This window comes from Phycodurus eques, chromosome 3 (genome assembly GCF_024500275.1).
Source record: "Phycodurus eques isolate BA_2022a chromosome 3, UOR_Pequ_1.1, whole genome shotgun sequence".
Taxonomy (NCBI): Eukaryota; Metazoa; Chordata; class Actinopteri; order Syngnathiformes; family Syngnathidae; genus Phycodurus; species Phycodurus eques.
Window position 1 is genome coordinate 27,545,303 of NC_084527.1, and position 15,061 is coordinate 27,560,363.

At 38.8% G+C, this 15,061-nt stretch overlaps 1 protein-coding gene across 1 annotated transcript in view; it reads right to left on the reverse strand.

The window, feature by feature from the left end:
- Positions 1-14,572, reverse strand: part of txnrd2.2 (thioredoxin reductase 2, tandem duplicate 2) — a 28,567-nt gene extending 13,995 nt beyond the window's left edge. Inside the window, exons 1-8 of the mRNA XM_061672970.1 lie at positions 14,491-14,572; positions 13,989-14,054; positions 13,837-13,893; positions 13,598-13,742; positions 12,239-12,313; positions 8,632-8,710; positions 8,311-8,373; positions 7,363-7,433 (exon numbers count right to left, since the gene is read on the reverse strand). Of these exons, the coding sequence (XP_061528954.1) occupies positions 7,363-7,433; positions 8,311-8,373; positions 8,632-8,710; positions 12,239-12,313; positions 13,598-13,742; positions 13,837-13,893; positions 13,989-14,054; positions 14,491-14,566 (632 nt within the window). The 5' untranslated portion in view covers positions 14,567-14,572. The remainder of the gene's footprint in view (positions 1-7,362; positions 7,434-8,310; positions 8,374-8,631; positions 8,711-12,238; positions 12,314-13,597; positions 13,743-13,836; positions 13,894-13,988; positions 14,055-14,490) is intronic.
- Positions 14,573-15,061: the final 489 nt, after the last annotated feature.

Genomic DNA, 15,061 nt, shown 5'->3' on the forward strand with positions numbered 1-15,061 from the left:
TAACAAAAGTAATCATTCATTCATCTTCCGTATTGCTTATCCTCACTAGGGTCCCGCCTATCTCAGCTGACTCTGGGCAAGAGGCGGAATATACCCTGAAATGGTCGCCAGCCAATCGCAGGGCAAATATAAAAAAAACAACCACTAATATTCACACCTACAGGCAATTTAGAGTCTTCAATTAACCTACCATGCATGTTTTGGGAGGTGGGAGAAACCGGAGTACCCGGTGAAAACCCACGCAGGCATGGGGAGAACATGCAAACTCCAAACAGGCGAGGCCGGATTTGAACCCGGGTCCTCAGAACTGTGAGGTAGACGTGCTAACCAGTCGTCCACCGTGCCGCCAACAAAAGCAATAATAAACAAAAATAAATAAATAAATGAAAATTAACCAATGAAAATCAGATATTGCTTTTGAATTGTGGTTCAACAATTCTCCATCCATTTTCTGAACCACTTATCCTCACTAGGGTCACGGATGGGCTGGCGCTTATTTCAGCTGACTTCGCATGAAAGAGGCCTGGACAAAAATGATGGTACCCCTAGAAAAGAAAATAATATGACCATAGGGACATGTTCAAACAAGGCATGTCCTCTAATTTGCATCACAGGTGTCTTCAACTTATCATTCAGTCTGTTTATTTAACAGGTGACAAATAATCACTGTGCTGTTCGGTGACATGGTATGCGCCACACTAAATGTACTTACTTACTTTTGTCCGAATACACCAGTCACAGAGAAAAACATTTCAGCAAGTATAGATTCAAACCATCATGTCATCAACCAGTTGTGCTAGTTATAGCCACATACACAGGAAGTCCCCTAACCTGTTTTCCGGTTTTGGTCAAGTGATATTCTGCATTTAGCGGATTGATGCCCCCCATAAGGTTCGCAATTGTCTATGGATGCCACAAGATCGTGGTTAAGCACTACTTACTGTATGTCTAAATGAAACTCCTGACTTCAACATACTTCTTCGACAATAAGATGCCACCAAAACAGAGCAAAGTTTGGCCAGAGCAAAATAAACAAACAGAGAATAGGTTCCCCCAATAAATAAACAAACATCTGAACAGGTGAATTCACGAACGGCATACCACAAATATGAGGGGGTTCACCGTACTGACAATCTTTAATCTTAAACAGGATACGAAGCTTTTGCCCCCCACCCCACAAAGTCTTACTGGAGAGCTACTGTATAGTGATACCCCAACTTCTTTGTCAAGGGCCAAGGCAGTTGTTTTTAAGATCCTGTATTGGATTGTATTAGATGTGGTTAGTTAGTGTGTGGTCCAGGTAAATAACACATCTAATCCAACACTAAGATCCATTGCGGTGAGGAGGCCCAATTGCTACCATTTTAAGTAATCCCTGTGGATGGGGAGTGCCATGTTCAGAGCTCAAGTCCACATACGAGTCTGCTGAGTGAAGCCCATTACCTGCATACAGGAGCACCTGCTCTCACTTGTTTATACCTGTGATACCATGTACTTGGCAGTTCAGAGTGCATGCAGCAAATCATGTCCTTGGCCATGCTAAGACTAACCTCTAAAAGCCTCAGTGCTCGTTGTCCCCATGTTTGTGTAATGCTTAGGTGCACTTACCACATATTGTGAGTGGCTTAAAGATGATCAGGTAAAAAGCTTTATCTTGATTCTACACTTCCATCATTTCTCCTTCCCGTTTGTCTTTGTTCTCATTGTGTCTGATTCTGTATCTTCCTGGTTGGGAGTCTGTACAGCTGGTCTACTATGAGCTATTTAACCCAACAGTCAGGTCTATTCCACATAATTGCACTGACAATCGATGTATAAAGCCCGAGAATTCTAGTCGCACAAGGAATTCTTTTTTTTTTTTTTTTTGGTACCTAAAACTTAAATATTTTCACTATAGGGAATTGTTACATATTAGAATAATTAACAACCATGCTTTTGGATTACACAGATTATAAAATATATAAACAGTAAATTAAGATACTTAATAATTACAATCCATTGTAAAATCCTAGGCATGGTGACCGACTGGTTAGCACATCTGCCTCGCAGTTCTGAGGACCAGGGTTCTAATCCGGCCTCGCCTGTGTGGAGTTTGCATGTTCTCCCCGTGCCTGCCTGGGTTTTCTCCGGGTACGCCGGTTTCCTCCCACATCTCAAAAACATGCATGGTAGGTTGATTGAAGACTCTAAATTTCCCATAGGTGTGAATGTGAGTGAGAATGGTTGTTTATATGTGCTCTGCGATTGGCTGGTGACCAGTTCAGGGTGTACCACGCCTCTTGCCCGAAGATAGGTGGGATAGGCTCCAGCACGCCCGCGACCCTTGTAAGGATAAGTGGCACAGAAAATGTAAAATCCACTATATCGAACCATCACAAATTTTTGCCCTTCATTTTAACTTGCACTTATTTATGTCACGGCTGACATGGTAACTCATTAAGGAACACATTTTGTTTAGTCAATTTGTGAACTATAATTTTAATCTCAATTTGTTTAAAACATATTGTAGATGTGCATAAAAAACTATGAACTACCATGAAAATCATCTAACATTTATATTATTATTTTAGATCAGTAAAGTACCCTAAAATGTCGGGTAAATTTTAACTACCCTTCCTATTTAACAACAGTAAAAAGTGTTACCAAGAAAAATTTTGTAAAATCGACCTAAAAGCCATTGGTACTACAATATCACATGACACGTGCATGCCGCACTAATTGGCTGACGTGTTATCGGCTCATCAACACAAAAAGGCGTCGCTCAACGGTGATAATTGATCACTGTAATTGGTTGTTAGCTAGCGAATCAGCACAAAAGCAAACAAATGACAAATAAAATGCACTATATGGTAAAAGATGCTTAGCTAAACGTTGATCATTACTTAGATTTTTTCCTGCTTGTATTATGAGTGTGTCAGGTAAGGTTAGCAGGCAATATGTTCATTTCATTTCATAAAACCATATCTGTGGATTGTATGGAAAACAATGATTTCTCAGCCATGCTCACTATAATGTGGAAGATGTCTGTGTAGGCATCTCACTGATTGGCCAGTTGAGTCTTTCTAGAAGTCATTTGGCATTGCACTTGCTTCGAAAGACTTGACACTGCCAAAGTAGGCAGGCCTGCATCAGTGAAATAAATATACTAATAGAGAACTGATATTGAAGAAAGCAATGTATACCAGCCCCCCCTCAACTCAGCCCCTGTGGTTGAAATGTAATCACAAATGTTTGGCAAACTTTATCCAAGTATTTTATAGCTGTTGAATTAAGCTATTTTCGCCCAAAATTTGTGGTTTAAATTTTCCCAATTAAAGTGGCTGCAAATTGTTACCCTAAATTTATTGGGTGAATTCTACAGGTTGTTTTTTCCCCCAGGAAGCTCCACTCACTTGACAACAAGCAGCACTTTGGCTGGTATAATTAGTAAATAATCTTCAAAAAAAGAGGCTTCAAGCAGTACATTGCCCCTACTAGTTGGAGTTTAATTGAAAATTAATTATAAAACAAGGTGAATAACACGCGAATTTGAAACAACCACATAGCCTCTATCAAGCATACAATGGAAAACACTGCATGGTCTAATAACATAACAAAAAATAATATACAGTAACTCCATACAGGTGTTTGAAATAATTTGAAGCTGTTAACAAGAGATCTATTACGCCGGAGAAATTACTGAGATAAATCTATACGAGAGAGACATTGATGTGGAGGTATTGTACAAAGACTGGCCTGCATAACATTATGAAAGAAGAACTGAATGTCAAATGGGATGCAAATGTTGTTACTGTGTGTATACAATACCGTACTGTTGATTTTTCTTTTTTTTTTTTTTTTTTTAAAGAAGAGAAACACATTTTTTAAACGTATACAGCCTGGAGTGTCAGGGCTGGTTAAAAATTGGGGTATTTTTAGGGGGACTGTAACGGATTAATTGCATTTCCATTAATTTTAATGGGGAAATATGTTTTGAGATAAAATCATGGTCACAGAAAAAATTTAACCCGTATCACAAAGCACCACTGTATCTATTTATCTATCTTAGGACTGGCCGATTATGGAAAAAAATAATCACGATATCTACATATCTAGTATTGTCAACCAAAAATATAGTATGATCTACCTACCTATAGGCTGTATCCCCATTGAAAGGTGAATTCATAACAGAATTCTCATTAATGGCCAGCACGGGGCAAAAAGAAGGGTGGGCTTGTTAATAAACCAATTAAAAGTTGAACAATTTCCAAATGTTTCGTTTCTTACCTAAACCGCTTTTTAAAACGTCGGTCAATCGCTACAAACACACGTTCCCATAAATGGCAGATGAAAATGTCAGTATGCTATTTCTTGCGTGTCAATTCTTCGGTTTCACTGATATTAATTAAAATAGGCCACTATTTGTGGTGCATTTGTAATGCAGTAAAGACATTTTCATAAAGTCTAATGTCGACCAACAATAAATAGATGAAACCAAAGTGTGTCTGTCAATGTACTCATCTGGAGTTCAGGTAAATTTTAATAGCACATTAAAAGTCTTATTGCCAAGTGCTTAGTGTTTTTCCCCTTGGCAGCTTCAGGGCAAGGCTCGATCTGTCACTTGGCTGTATAATGTGCTCCAAGGCCCATTAGACACAGATCACTCACCTGGAGTCCCCTCAACCCCCACACTATCTCTGCCTCCAGAAAGGGCTTGTCTGACCTCACCTGCACACATGACAGCTCTGCAGCAAAACAACATCCTCTTGGTAGCGTGCATGGTGCTAGTGTCTTGTGTAAGAAATAGCTTTATTTTCTTCCGGTTTTCTGCCCTGAGGGTGGTAAAGATCCATTAGGTTTCCAAAGGATTTCCTGAGCTCAAAGTGGCATTTTTAAGTTGTTAATTTTGGTTCGTACACAAAGGTTTGTGAAACTTGAATGCCCAAGTGCTAATTGCTTAAGACTGGTAACAGTGCACATATTCAATAACACATTCCACTACAACATAATTTACTGTAGGTAAATCTGGAAAAATAGATGACTATGAAGCACATCAAAGTGTAGTGGATGGTTCTTGTAAAATAAAAATAAAAAAATAAAATAAAAAAAAACAGACCTATAGTACAATGGCCCTCAGTAGTGACAAATATGACCCAGTTCATAATGTACATCTTTGTATACACCCAACTCCTACAGATTAAATTAAGTTTTATGATTTTTCCCTTTATACACCACAATGGATTTGAATTAAAAAAAAAATATATTTAAGCGTAATTTGTAGGTCAGTTTTACTTTAAGAAGTTGCACACACAAAAAAAAAAGATCAACTTTCTTAAAAAGCAAGCAAATACGTATGTTAAACAACATCATGTCAGATACTTAAGTGTATGATGGCACTTTGGTGAAGTTTCTTTGGTGAAGACAAACTCCTTCGCAACATCAACAAAAGTCAAGAATACTTTGGAGAAGGTAAGTGCATCTTTATCAAAATTTTTAAGAATTAATTTTAAAGTTCTGTGCTGAATATTTTTTTTTTGCCATTGTCAAGCACTTTGAATTTGCCTCGTGTATAAATTGTGCTATACAAATAAACTTGCCTTGAATGTAAAAACTGTACAGAGAGTTTATAACTAAAAAGCAGTGAAGGCCTTGCAACGTACAGTGTCTCCAGTGAGGAAACGCTGAATATGGTTATGTTCATGGACTTAAGGACTTCAATATGTTCATTCAAGCATTAAAAATTATGGTACACTAATTACAACTATTATTTGTCCAAGAACTTTTGTTTTCCTGCAAATTGAGGTATTGTGCATAAAATAGCTGCATTACCTAAATGGTAAAAGCCATAGCTCTGTGAAACCACTAAAAGCCTAAAGTCTACACATCAATCACATTGTGTGTTTATTTCATTCATTGAGCTGGTACATGAAGCAAAATCATAGAAACCTGTGTCATTGTCCAAATACGTCTGCACCTGAATGGACTTGAGGGTACCTGTCACCATGCATCAAGGATCATCATCACTGTGCATCATCAACAAGCATCAGGACCTAGGTACGCCACAACCACTAGTCACTGTCTGCACACTTTCCTAGAGGAAACGTCTGAGCTAGACCAATTAACCAAGCGATGACAGGTGCTAAATGGTTGGATTAAAGGGCTTGTTCGGCATAAATCAGGATACTAATCTGAATCGTGAAGGTGAAGACAGGTTTACAGGAAGAGAAACAAAATAAAAATCTTTGTTACTGATGAATGATGAGTGCGTGACAGCGGGATGTAGTGTATCAACAACTGAGGCACACTGCGTAGAGCAAGGCATCCCTAATAGGCATGTTTTTGTTTTCAAGTGTTAAAATGTAGGTATAAAAACCTCATACACATTCCATAACTATTTTAGGTCAATTATGATGAACAAAATAATGAGGTTGATTTTTTTAAGGCAATTTTTCATTAATTTCTTATACAAATATTAATGAAGTTGGGATGTTCTGTAAAATGGAAATAAAAACAAAATACTACAATGATTTGCAAATAATTTTCAAATATTTCAAATATAAGCGCTCATTCAAAGAATTCCATACCAGACCGGTCGTGGCCTGGGTTAAAAACAAATATTCTTCTGAAAGTTTTTCCCAACTCTGTTGTGGAAGCTCCCATAACTGTGTGGCTATCGATTGGACTTGAACTTGACGTTCAATTTAATTTAAAAAAAAAAAAAAAAAAAAAAAGGAAAAAATTGCCGTGTTCTACAACTTCTGACTGTTAGCACTACCGGAATCTATGGGAGAACGTTGTGCAAGAGTCATTCAACACATTGTGGCAGATGATTGACGAGAGCTAGCCAGCTAGCAGCTCACCAGTTTGCTAGTAGAAGCAGATGTTCACACCCAGCCAGCGTGGTTTTACGGATTTCACGGCACCGAGAACGGCACAAAACACACCACGGCCATGATACGGCAAGGGATCCTGGTTAAAGTAAGCCATTTTAAACTAAAAAGAAGCCAAAATGCGTCAGCGTACTCTCTTTCTGGTGCTGTGACAAAATCTTTGACACCCAAAAAAACTGCTACCAAGACGTAACCAGGGGTCTATAGATAGTTTCCAAATAATCAAATTGGATTTTTCATTTGCTGGACAATGACATGTCTTTATTTAGGAATAATACAAGGACAAACGAGTCGATTCTGATTCGTTAGTCCGAGCCCCAATGTGTGTGTGTTTGTGTGTGTGTGCGCGCACACACATAAATACACAATGTATTAAAAACAAAATAAAAAAATATACACATAATTAAAAAATAAAACTATTAGATGTTAAGTCTGTTGTAATTCAGGTAGTTACATACAGGCTTCATTTGAGTTGGACTGAAAAGATGCTCACGTTTTTCTAGGCGATACATTCATCCAGAATATGTCATCACTGGTGATACCATGTTCCATTGCTCCCGGAATCTGGAATAAAGTGTTATAACTGTAAACAGATTAACTAACCAATTGAACAGGGAATAATTTAGTGCCCTGAAACGGCTTTCTTTAGTTCTTTTAAAAGGAAAGATATGCAATTTTTTTTCACGTCTGTGGCATCCTTCCGTCGAGCTATCCAAGAATCAAAACGATACCATACTTTTCATCCTATTTCTCAAGTGTTGCTGAAATTAGTGTGTTTTGAGAGGTATTCCTGTGTCACACACCCTCCCAATAGCAGGGCTAATGGTGACTACCGCGTTCATTACTACGATGACCAGAGGCGGAGCGAGGGAGCTGCAACTTGGCGAGTGGCTACTTGGTCTCAAGCAGGTCAGGGACTGATGAGAAAAGCGAACCCCCATAAACACAAAATAAAAGCATAATTTGTATTTTCCCTTGTGGAAGAATCACTTCACCATCAATCTGTCAAACTACACTTGTTAATTAGTTTGCATGTGGCGCATGCAGAGGACACGTCGTCAAACAAATACCCCTCGCCAGCATGTCAAGTTTGCTGAATATTCAAGTATGTGCCAGCTATTAGAGACTAACGCTAATAACGCTGTTCGCTATGGCAAATCTGTCCTAAAATGTAAGCTCCCATTTCACTCCCGTCTCTATATTTGTATAAAAGCAATTATAAAAGCAAACTATCCATAATGTGTCCCCTTTAAAGTTTGTTTAGTGCGCTACTGTTACAGTAAAGCTCATAAACAACAATGTAAAATATCCAATTTCAATGGTTTTGGCTTGTTCTTAAATGAGACAACCAAGCTAGGTGCAGACAAAGAGATCCTGCGAGTGACTGATGCAAACTATTCTGATACTTGCAAACTGTAATAACTAATCAATTGATACTAACATTTGTGGGGATTTTGGGTCGGCCACCTGTAGCAATCACAATGTTCCTGGCACTCAAGGTCATCTGCATGAGAGGGGATAAGAATGTGAAGGAATACTCATTGTTCATATCGTTCGAAAAACAAGGAAATGTCAAATTAAGGCAAGAGGTGTAAAGCATTTTGCACTAAAACCATTAAGGAAAAATGTTAGCTTTATCGCTCCCAGTAGGTATGAACATGATCTGCATTCAAAAAAACTCTTCTACTACAGTTCTTAAAATGGTTCAGTAAGTGGATATACAGGCTCAATAAAAGCATTTCTTAAAGAGTTACCAGCCCACCTCTTTCCCTGCTTTTGTTATTGCTTTGACTGTGTGGTCATCCACAAGGCTACCTCTCATGTTCAGATACTTCACCTTCCTGCAAAACAAACAAGAAAACCCTATTTGAACTTATTTCCATAATGAACCAAGGGTCCGTGTCATTCACTCTGCATCTTGATATGGATTGGAATCAGAATCAAGCTTTACTGTCATTACTTAACATACTGATGATATGAAGCAGAATGAAATGTGTCCTACAGATCGAGGCGCTAAAGAACATACAGGGCATTTATAACATCTACAGTCGCTCACAATACACAGAAATGGACCCTGCTTTTATATAAACATTTATCTACATCAGACATAATACATTATACAAGAACAGAATTTTCGCTGTGCTTTAAGCTTAGCAATACACATTCACACAAAGTCTATATGACCAGTAGAAAAACATGTAATACACAGAACCCATCTGAGCAGCAGTAATACAACAAGCCAAGTTTTATTAGATATTAATGTACATTTTAATAGGAGTAAAGTGGCAAATGTAATGTGACCTTGCAGAGTTTTTGATCCTCCATGTATAAAAAGGTTCAATGTTGAGTGACAGTCATTTATGATGCTAGACTATAGCTTGGCAAAAGGAGCTCTTGCAGAACCTTGCAATGCACGTCGATTGTGCACAACCTACTAAAAGACTCTGTGGGGGGTGGAACTGGTGACTTCAATTATTCTTTCACCTGTCCACCTTACGCGTTGCAGGCACTTGTGTTTATATGCTTTGCAATTCCCAAACCACACAGTGACGGGAGCTCGCAAGAAGTTTTGGGAATGGCTAAGCAAATACACGTTTTTATTTAGGAATAGTTCAAGGACAAACGAGTCTACTCTAAAGTGTCTCCTGTTTGCAAGTTTCCTCCAAGACATAACCAACAATGTCGACAAAACGTGTTGCACCGACAAGGGCACCTGCGGTCGCACCCAAAAGCAAAGGAAGGTGCTAACTATCGCAGAAAAAGTGAGACTTCTGGACTTTATAAAGGAATCTAGAGGTTACGTGGCAGTAGGGCGCCATTTCGGAATCAATGAATCTTCGGTGCGTTACATTAAAAAGGAGGAAAGTAACATAGGGACGACAGCAGAAATAAGTTTTTATAAGCAAGCAAAAAGGGTTGTAACTGTCCGCAACCAGACCATCGTAAGGATGGAATCAGCTTTATCGTTGTGGATTAGTGACTGCAGAAAAAAAGAACATTTCGCTGGATACAAACATTATCCGCACTAAAGCTAAAAAGCTTTGTGAAAGCTTTGCTGAGGAGGATGATGCGTAGCCCAGGGCATCGACGAGTGCTGCTGCTCACCCAGTAGGCCCAGTAAGCTCATTTAATGCCAGCAAGGGCTAGTTTGACAAATTTCAGAAACGCTTTGGACTTAAAAGTGTTTCTCTGCACCTTTGGACTTAAAAGTGATTCTCTGCACGGAGAGGTTGCCTCTGCGTATACCGCTGGAGCTGCGCAAGAATGGGACCCTTTGAGTTTCGTTCGTTACAGTTCTCAAATAAGGTGGCATGTCTGTTTATAAGAATCTTCTCGCCCAGAAGAAAAAAAAAGAGCAGCAAAAACTACCTATAACTATGTTCCTCTCTCGGTAAAAGACAGTGGAAAAGGACGCTATAGCGGCGCGGCGTCAGGACGAAGAGGGACTGTCAGAGGAAGCGTGAAATACGCTAGAGTCGCAATTAATAATTTCTTATGTTTCCAACCTCATACGTTGTTCATTAAAATTAAATTCGTTATTTCAAAAAATTGTCATCATCATTTGTCAGAAAATGTTTACATTTTTATTTCTTAAACAAATGTTTGGGCCTTAAAACAGGTTTTGACCTTTGTTTCGTTATACAATAATATTAATAATCATAATACGTACAACAACAATAACAATAATGTACTCATTTTTCTTACAAAGGTTAGAACATTGAGCGCGTTTGAACGAGAGAAATGTGAGAAAATGTTTATGGTGAGGTTTACAGCCTTAAAACATAATAATTGTAAAAAATAAAGTTTCCTGTCGTGGGTTATTTTTGGACATAACCCCTGCGATAAACGAGGGAACACTGTAATCAAACACAGCTGGACTCCAATGAAAGTGTAGAACCATCTTAAGTATGAGCAGAAGAAATGGACAGCACCAGAGTTAAATATATGACTGTCACAGCAAAGGGTCTGAATACTTATGGCTGTGTGATATATCAGTTTTTCGTTTTTAATAAAACAGCAAAAATGTCATCAATTTCGGGGTTTTTCTGTCAATATGGGGTGCTGTGTGTACATTAATGAGGAAAACAATGAACTTAAATGATTTTAACAAATGGCTGCAATGTAACAAAGAGTGAAAAATTTAAGGGCGTCTGAAAACTTTCCGTACCCACTGTATGTACAGTTGTGCTCATAATTTTACATACCCAGGCAGAATTTGTGAAATATTAAATAATATATATAGATTTTTAAATACGACTGATGACTGAACAACAACCATCATTAATTTCTTCATAGTTATGTTTTAATGATAATGCTTTTCTGAAATGCTTGAAAGTTTAATTTGAATCACATGAAAATAAAATGTGTTTTGCCTGGTCGTTCATGTTTTCTTGAAAGAATTGTACACATCTTACAAATTCTGACTGGGTAATCAAACACATGAGCACAACTGTGTGTTTTTTCATTTACTAAATAAAAGTAGGGCTATGAATTTCAAAACGAGCAAGTAAATAAAAAGTACTGCGTGATCAAATAAAGTGCTTAACTTGAGAATAATTCTTTGAAAAAACGTAAATGAAAAACATTTAATGAATATGGCGGCACGGTGGACGACTGGTTAGAGCGTCTGCCTCACAGTTCTGAGGACCAGGGTTCAATCCCCGGCCCCGCCTGTGTAGAGTTTGCATGTTCTTCCCGTGCCTGCGTGGGTTTTCTCCGGGCACTCCGGTTTCCTCCCACATCCCAAAAACATGCATGGTAGGTTAATTGACAACTCTAAATTGGCCGTAGGTGTGAATGTGAGTGCGAATGGTTGTTTGTTTGTATGTGCCCTGCGATTGGCTGGCAACCACTTCAGGGTGTACCCCGCCTTGTGCCTGATGATAGCTGGGATAGGCTCCAGAACGCCAGCGACCCTAGTGAGGAGAAGCGGCTCAGAAAATGTATGGATGGATGTAATGAACACCTCCTTTCACCGTGTACTATTATTAACATAATTTTCTGGTCCTTGCAAGGAGAACAGTCAAAATTAACCGATTATGGTAAAGCAGAGACAGTTCATGCTTCAGGTGAAGGATCTGACTGTCAAAAGGCAATTTTTTCCTTCTCTGCAAATTAATACATTAGAGGGGTAATGGTTGGGCTGGCATTATTCGCCTGTGCCTTTCAGGCAGAACCCGCCACCAAAGTTGACATTGCAATGCCTGTAGCGCGCATTCAGACAGCTGCTCCGAATTAAGCTAATTAATTAGATCTATCACAATGTCAGTGGTTAGTGTGAAAGGAGCGACAGTTATTATAGATCAAAAGAAGTTGTGTTATAATACATGTGCAAAAATAATACTTTTTAATAATTATATGCCACTGACTTGTCCTGGAGCTGGACCCGGTGACCCCAGTTCAAAGACCTGACATGGTTTTGAATGGCCTCGGCCATGATGACCCTGCAGCACACAAAAAGTAATATTTAGTATAATGATAATGCATTTATTAACAGTGTAGAGAACATCATGTGGAATTTACAGTAATCACGAGCTCCATAAGAACAGTGGTTCCCAAAAAATTGTTCCACTGAAAGCTTGGAGGTGGCAGTAATGCATCCGTCAAATAAATTCAAGAACAACAAGAAGTAGTAGTGCGTGTTCCCAGAATGTTCATGTGGAAAAAAAAAGAGGCTAACATCAACATAACATGCTTTTCAGTATTGCAAATATACATACACAGCTGCATCATTTGTGCCATGTCTTACACAGGCCACCTCGTGCAAACGAAATGAGGAAGACACTTGATGCGAGTCCAGACCTAACGGCAACTATAGAAAAAAATTTGACCATTTAATCTCAACTATCTTATTGATTAATGGACATTTGCTCTGCAAAATTCCAGCCCATGTGATTTCCCAGTAACAGTCTGTGTCGACTCCCCCCCAAAGCAAATATCAATGATTTTAAACAGTTCATATGGAGAGACTATGCTAATTACTTGTTTGGAGAGCTTACTCTCTATGTTTTTGTCTGAACAATGAAAAATATAAGCTTTATGTTGCTTTGCTACATCCCCCCTGCGCCTCACCTTACATTGGAAAGACCTGCATTTACATAAGGTAAATCCTAATTTTGTGCATTGCAACTATAATGTCACTCGACCGTCCATCCATCCATCTATTTTCAACACCGCTTATCCTGGTTAGGGTCGCAGGGCGCTGTAGCCTATCCCAGCTGACTTCGGGCGAAAGGCGGACTACACCCTGAACTGGTCGCCAGCCAATCGCAGGGCGCATACAGACACGGACAACCATTCAACTCCCATTCACACCGTCACTGAGTGAACCCAACTGAACCCACGCTGCCCGCACCAAAGAGAGGCGAGTGTACCGCTACACCATCGGTGACCACACGACAGTCATTAACCATAAATGATCTTGTCAAATGTCTAATCAAGCATTAATTGTGTCATGGTAAATTGGTCTTTGGGAAGTATAGTTCTAAGCAGATCCTACTTTGTGTATTATTGTTTTTTCTTTGATACAATTATTGAAGAGTCAATTATGAAGCTTTTAAAATTTTTCTGGGTCCATCCTGCAACAGCTCGGTGGACCCCCTAGGGGTCGAAATCCAAACTACTGTTAGTGTATTAATCCAAAGATATCCCTAGATGGCACTGTTTAGTCATTCGTGGGCTTGTTTGACTAAACCATTATCGACCATTATGAAACGTTCAGTCCTTACCAATCATGGGAAATTGGTTCTGAGAGTTGCCAGCCATACTTCTTAGCATCTCTGACTGCAGTCCCAAGGAGAGCCGCCTGGTGCATGAGTTTCTTAGGTATGCAGCCAACATTAACACATGTACCACCAAGACCCCACCTGGTGCCTGTATCAAGAAATATAATATGCCCTTGAGTTGGTGTACTCAGACAATATGAGTAGCAAGTACAATAATAAGGTTTTTGTAAATAAAGGTTCACCTTTCAAAGAGGGCTCAACATAATCCAGAACAGCAACTTTCTGTCCAAGTTGTGCAGCTGTTGGAAACGGCACACATCGAATTCGTTGAATCTTATTAGACAGAAGGAAATGTGCAAAGCAAGTAAGAGCATTTCTTCCTTTCAAAACCTACCTTCCTTGGAACAGGCAAGCCCCCCTGAACCACCTCCAATAACGACCACATCATAGTCATACTTCCCTGCACAAATGCGTTGGACAAATGATCGAAAATTAAAAAACGACAGCAATCTTTTTACACATTTGACCTACATCGTATCACGCTATTCAAAATACACGTTTTGTCATAAGACACGAGCGCTTTACAGTTCTTGTTAATTTGTTTGAAATCATTAGTTACACAATTTGATTACGAAAGTAAAACTTTTATTTCGAATTTCAATAACATTTAACAGTGCAAATTTTCAATCCAAACAGTTTATCCCGATACACGCTTCCCTACCACACTAAAATTATTATAAAACTGGGTTCGATGCATTTTATTCGCAGTCTCAGACAGGTCAGTCAGTGGCTCCCAGGAAGTTCTGTCAATACGCGAACGATAAATAAGTAACAATATATCCATTGGGATTGTTTAATAACTCCAGTAGTCTCGACAGTTAACATTAAAACGTTACCTGACAAGTTTCTGGTCAAAAGATGACACCAATTGATTCGTTTCCAACGGTGTCTAGCTCGGCTGAGCGCAGCCATGTTATTATGAAAGGACCCCGACTTCGGCTGTGGTGTTCAGGGATTTGCCTGAGTTTGGCGCAAAACATATTGTTGCGTATTGTTATATTGATCAAAGTCCTTGACATAAGAAATAAATACCGCGCCTGTTTTGACTTGTTTTAACTCTAGATACAGTAGTTGGTATTGTAGTGACGTAACAGCCCTTGTATAGTTCTACTGGTTTATTTAATTTTTTTAAAATTCCAGACTTATTACCTTTCAAATTAAACATCATTTATTGAAGCCACTATGTTTTATTTTTTTAGATGTAATCATTTATTACATTTCCAAACCTTTGGAGATCTTTTAAAATTCCTAACAGCAACTTTAAACTCAATAAACTGGGTGTAAATATGTGTTATTTAGACAGGCACAGAAGCGACAAATGTTCTTTCCAGACATGATTTATTGAAAACACACACCAAATGTATACTCTACAAACCATCTTGTTTCTGTTATGTTGCACAAGCTGAA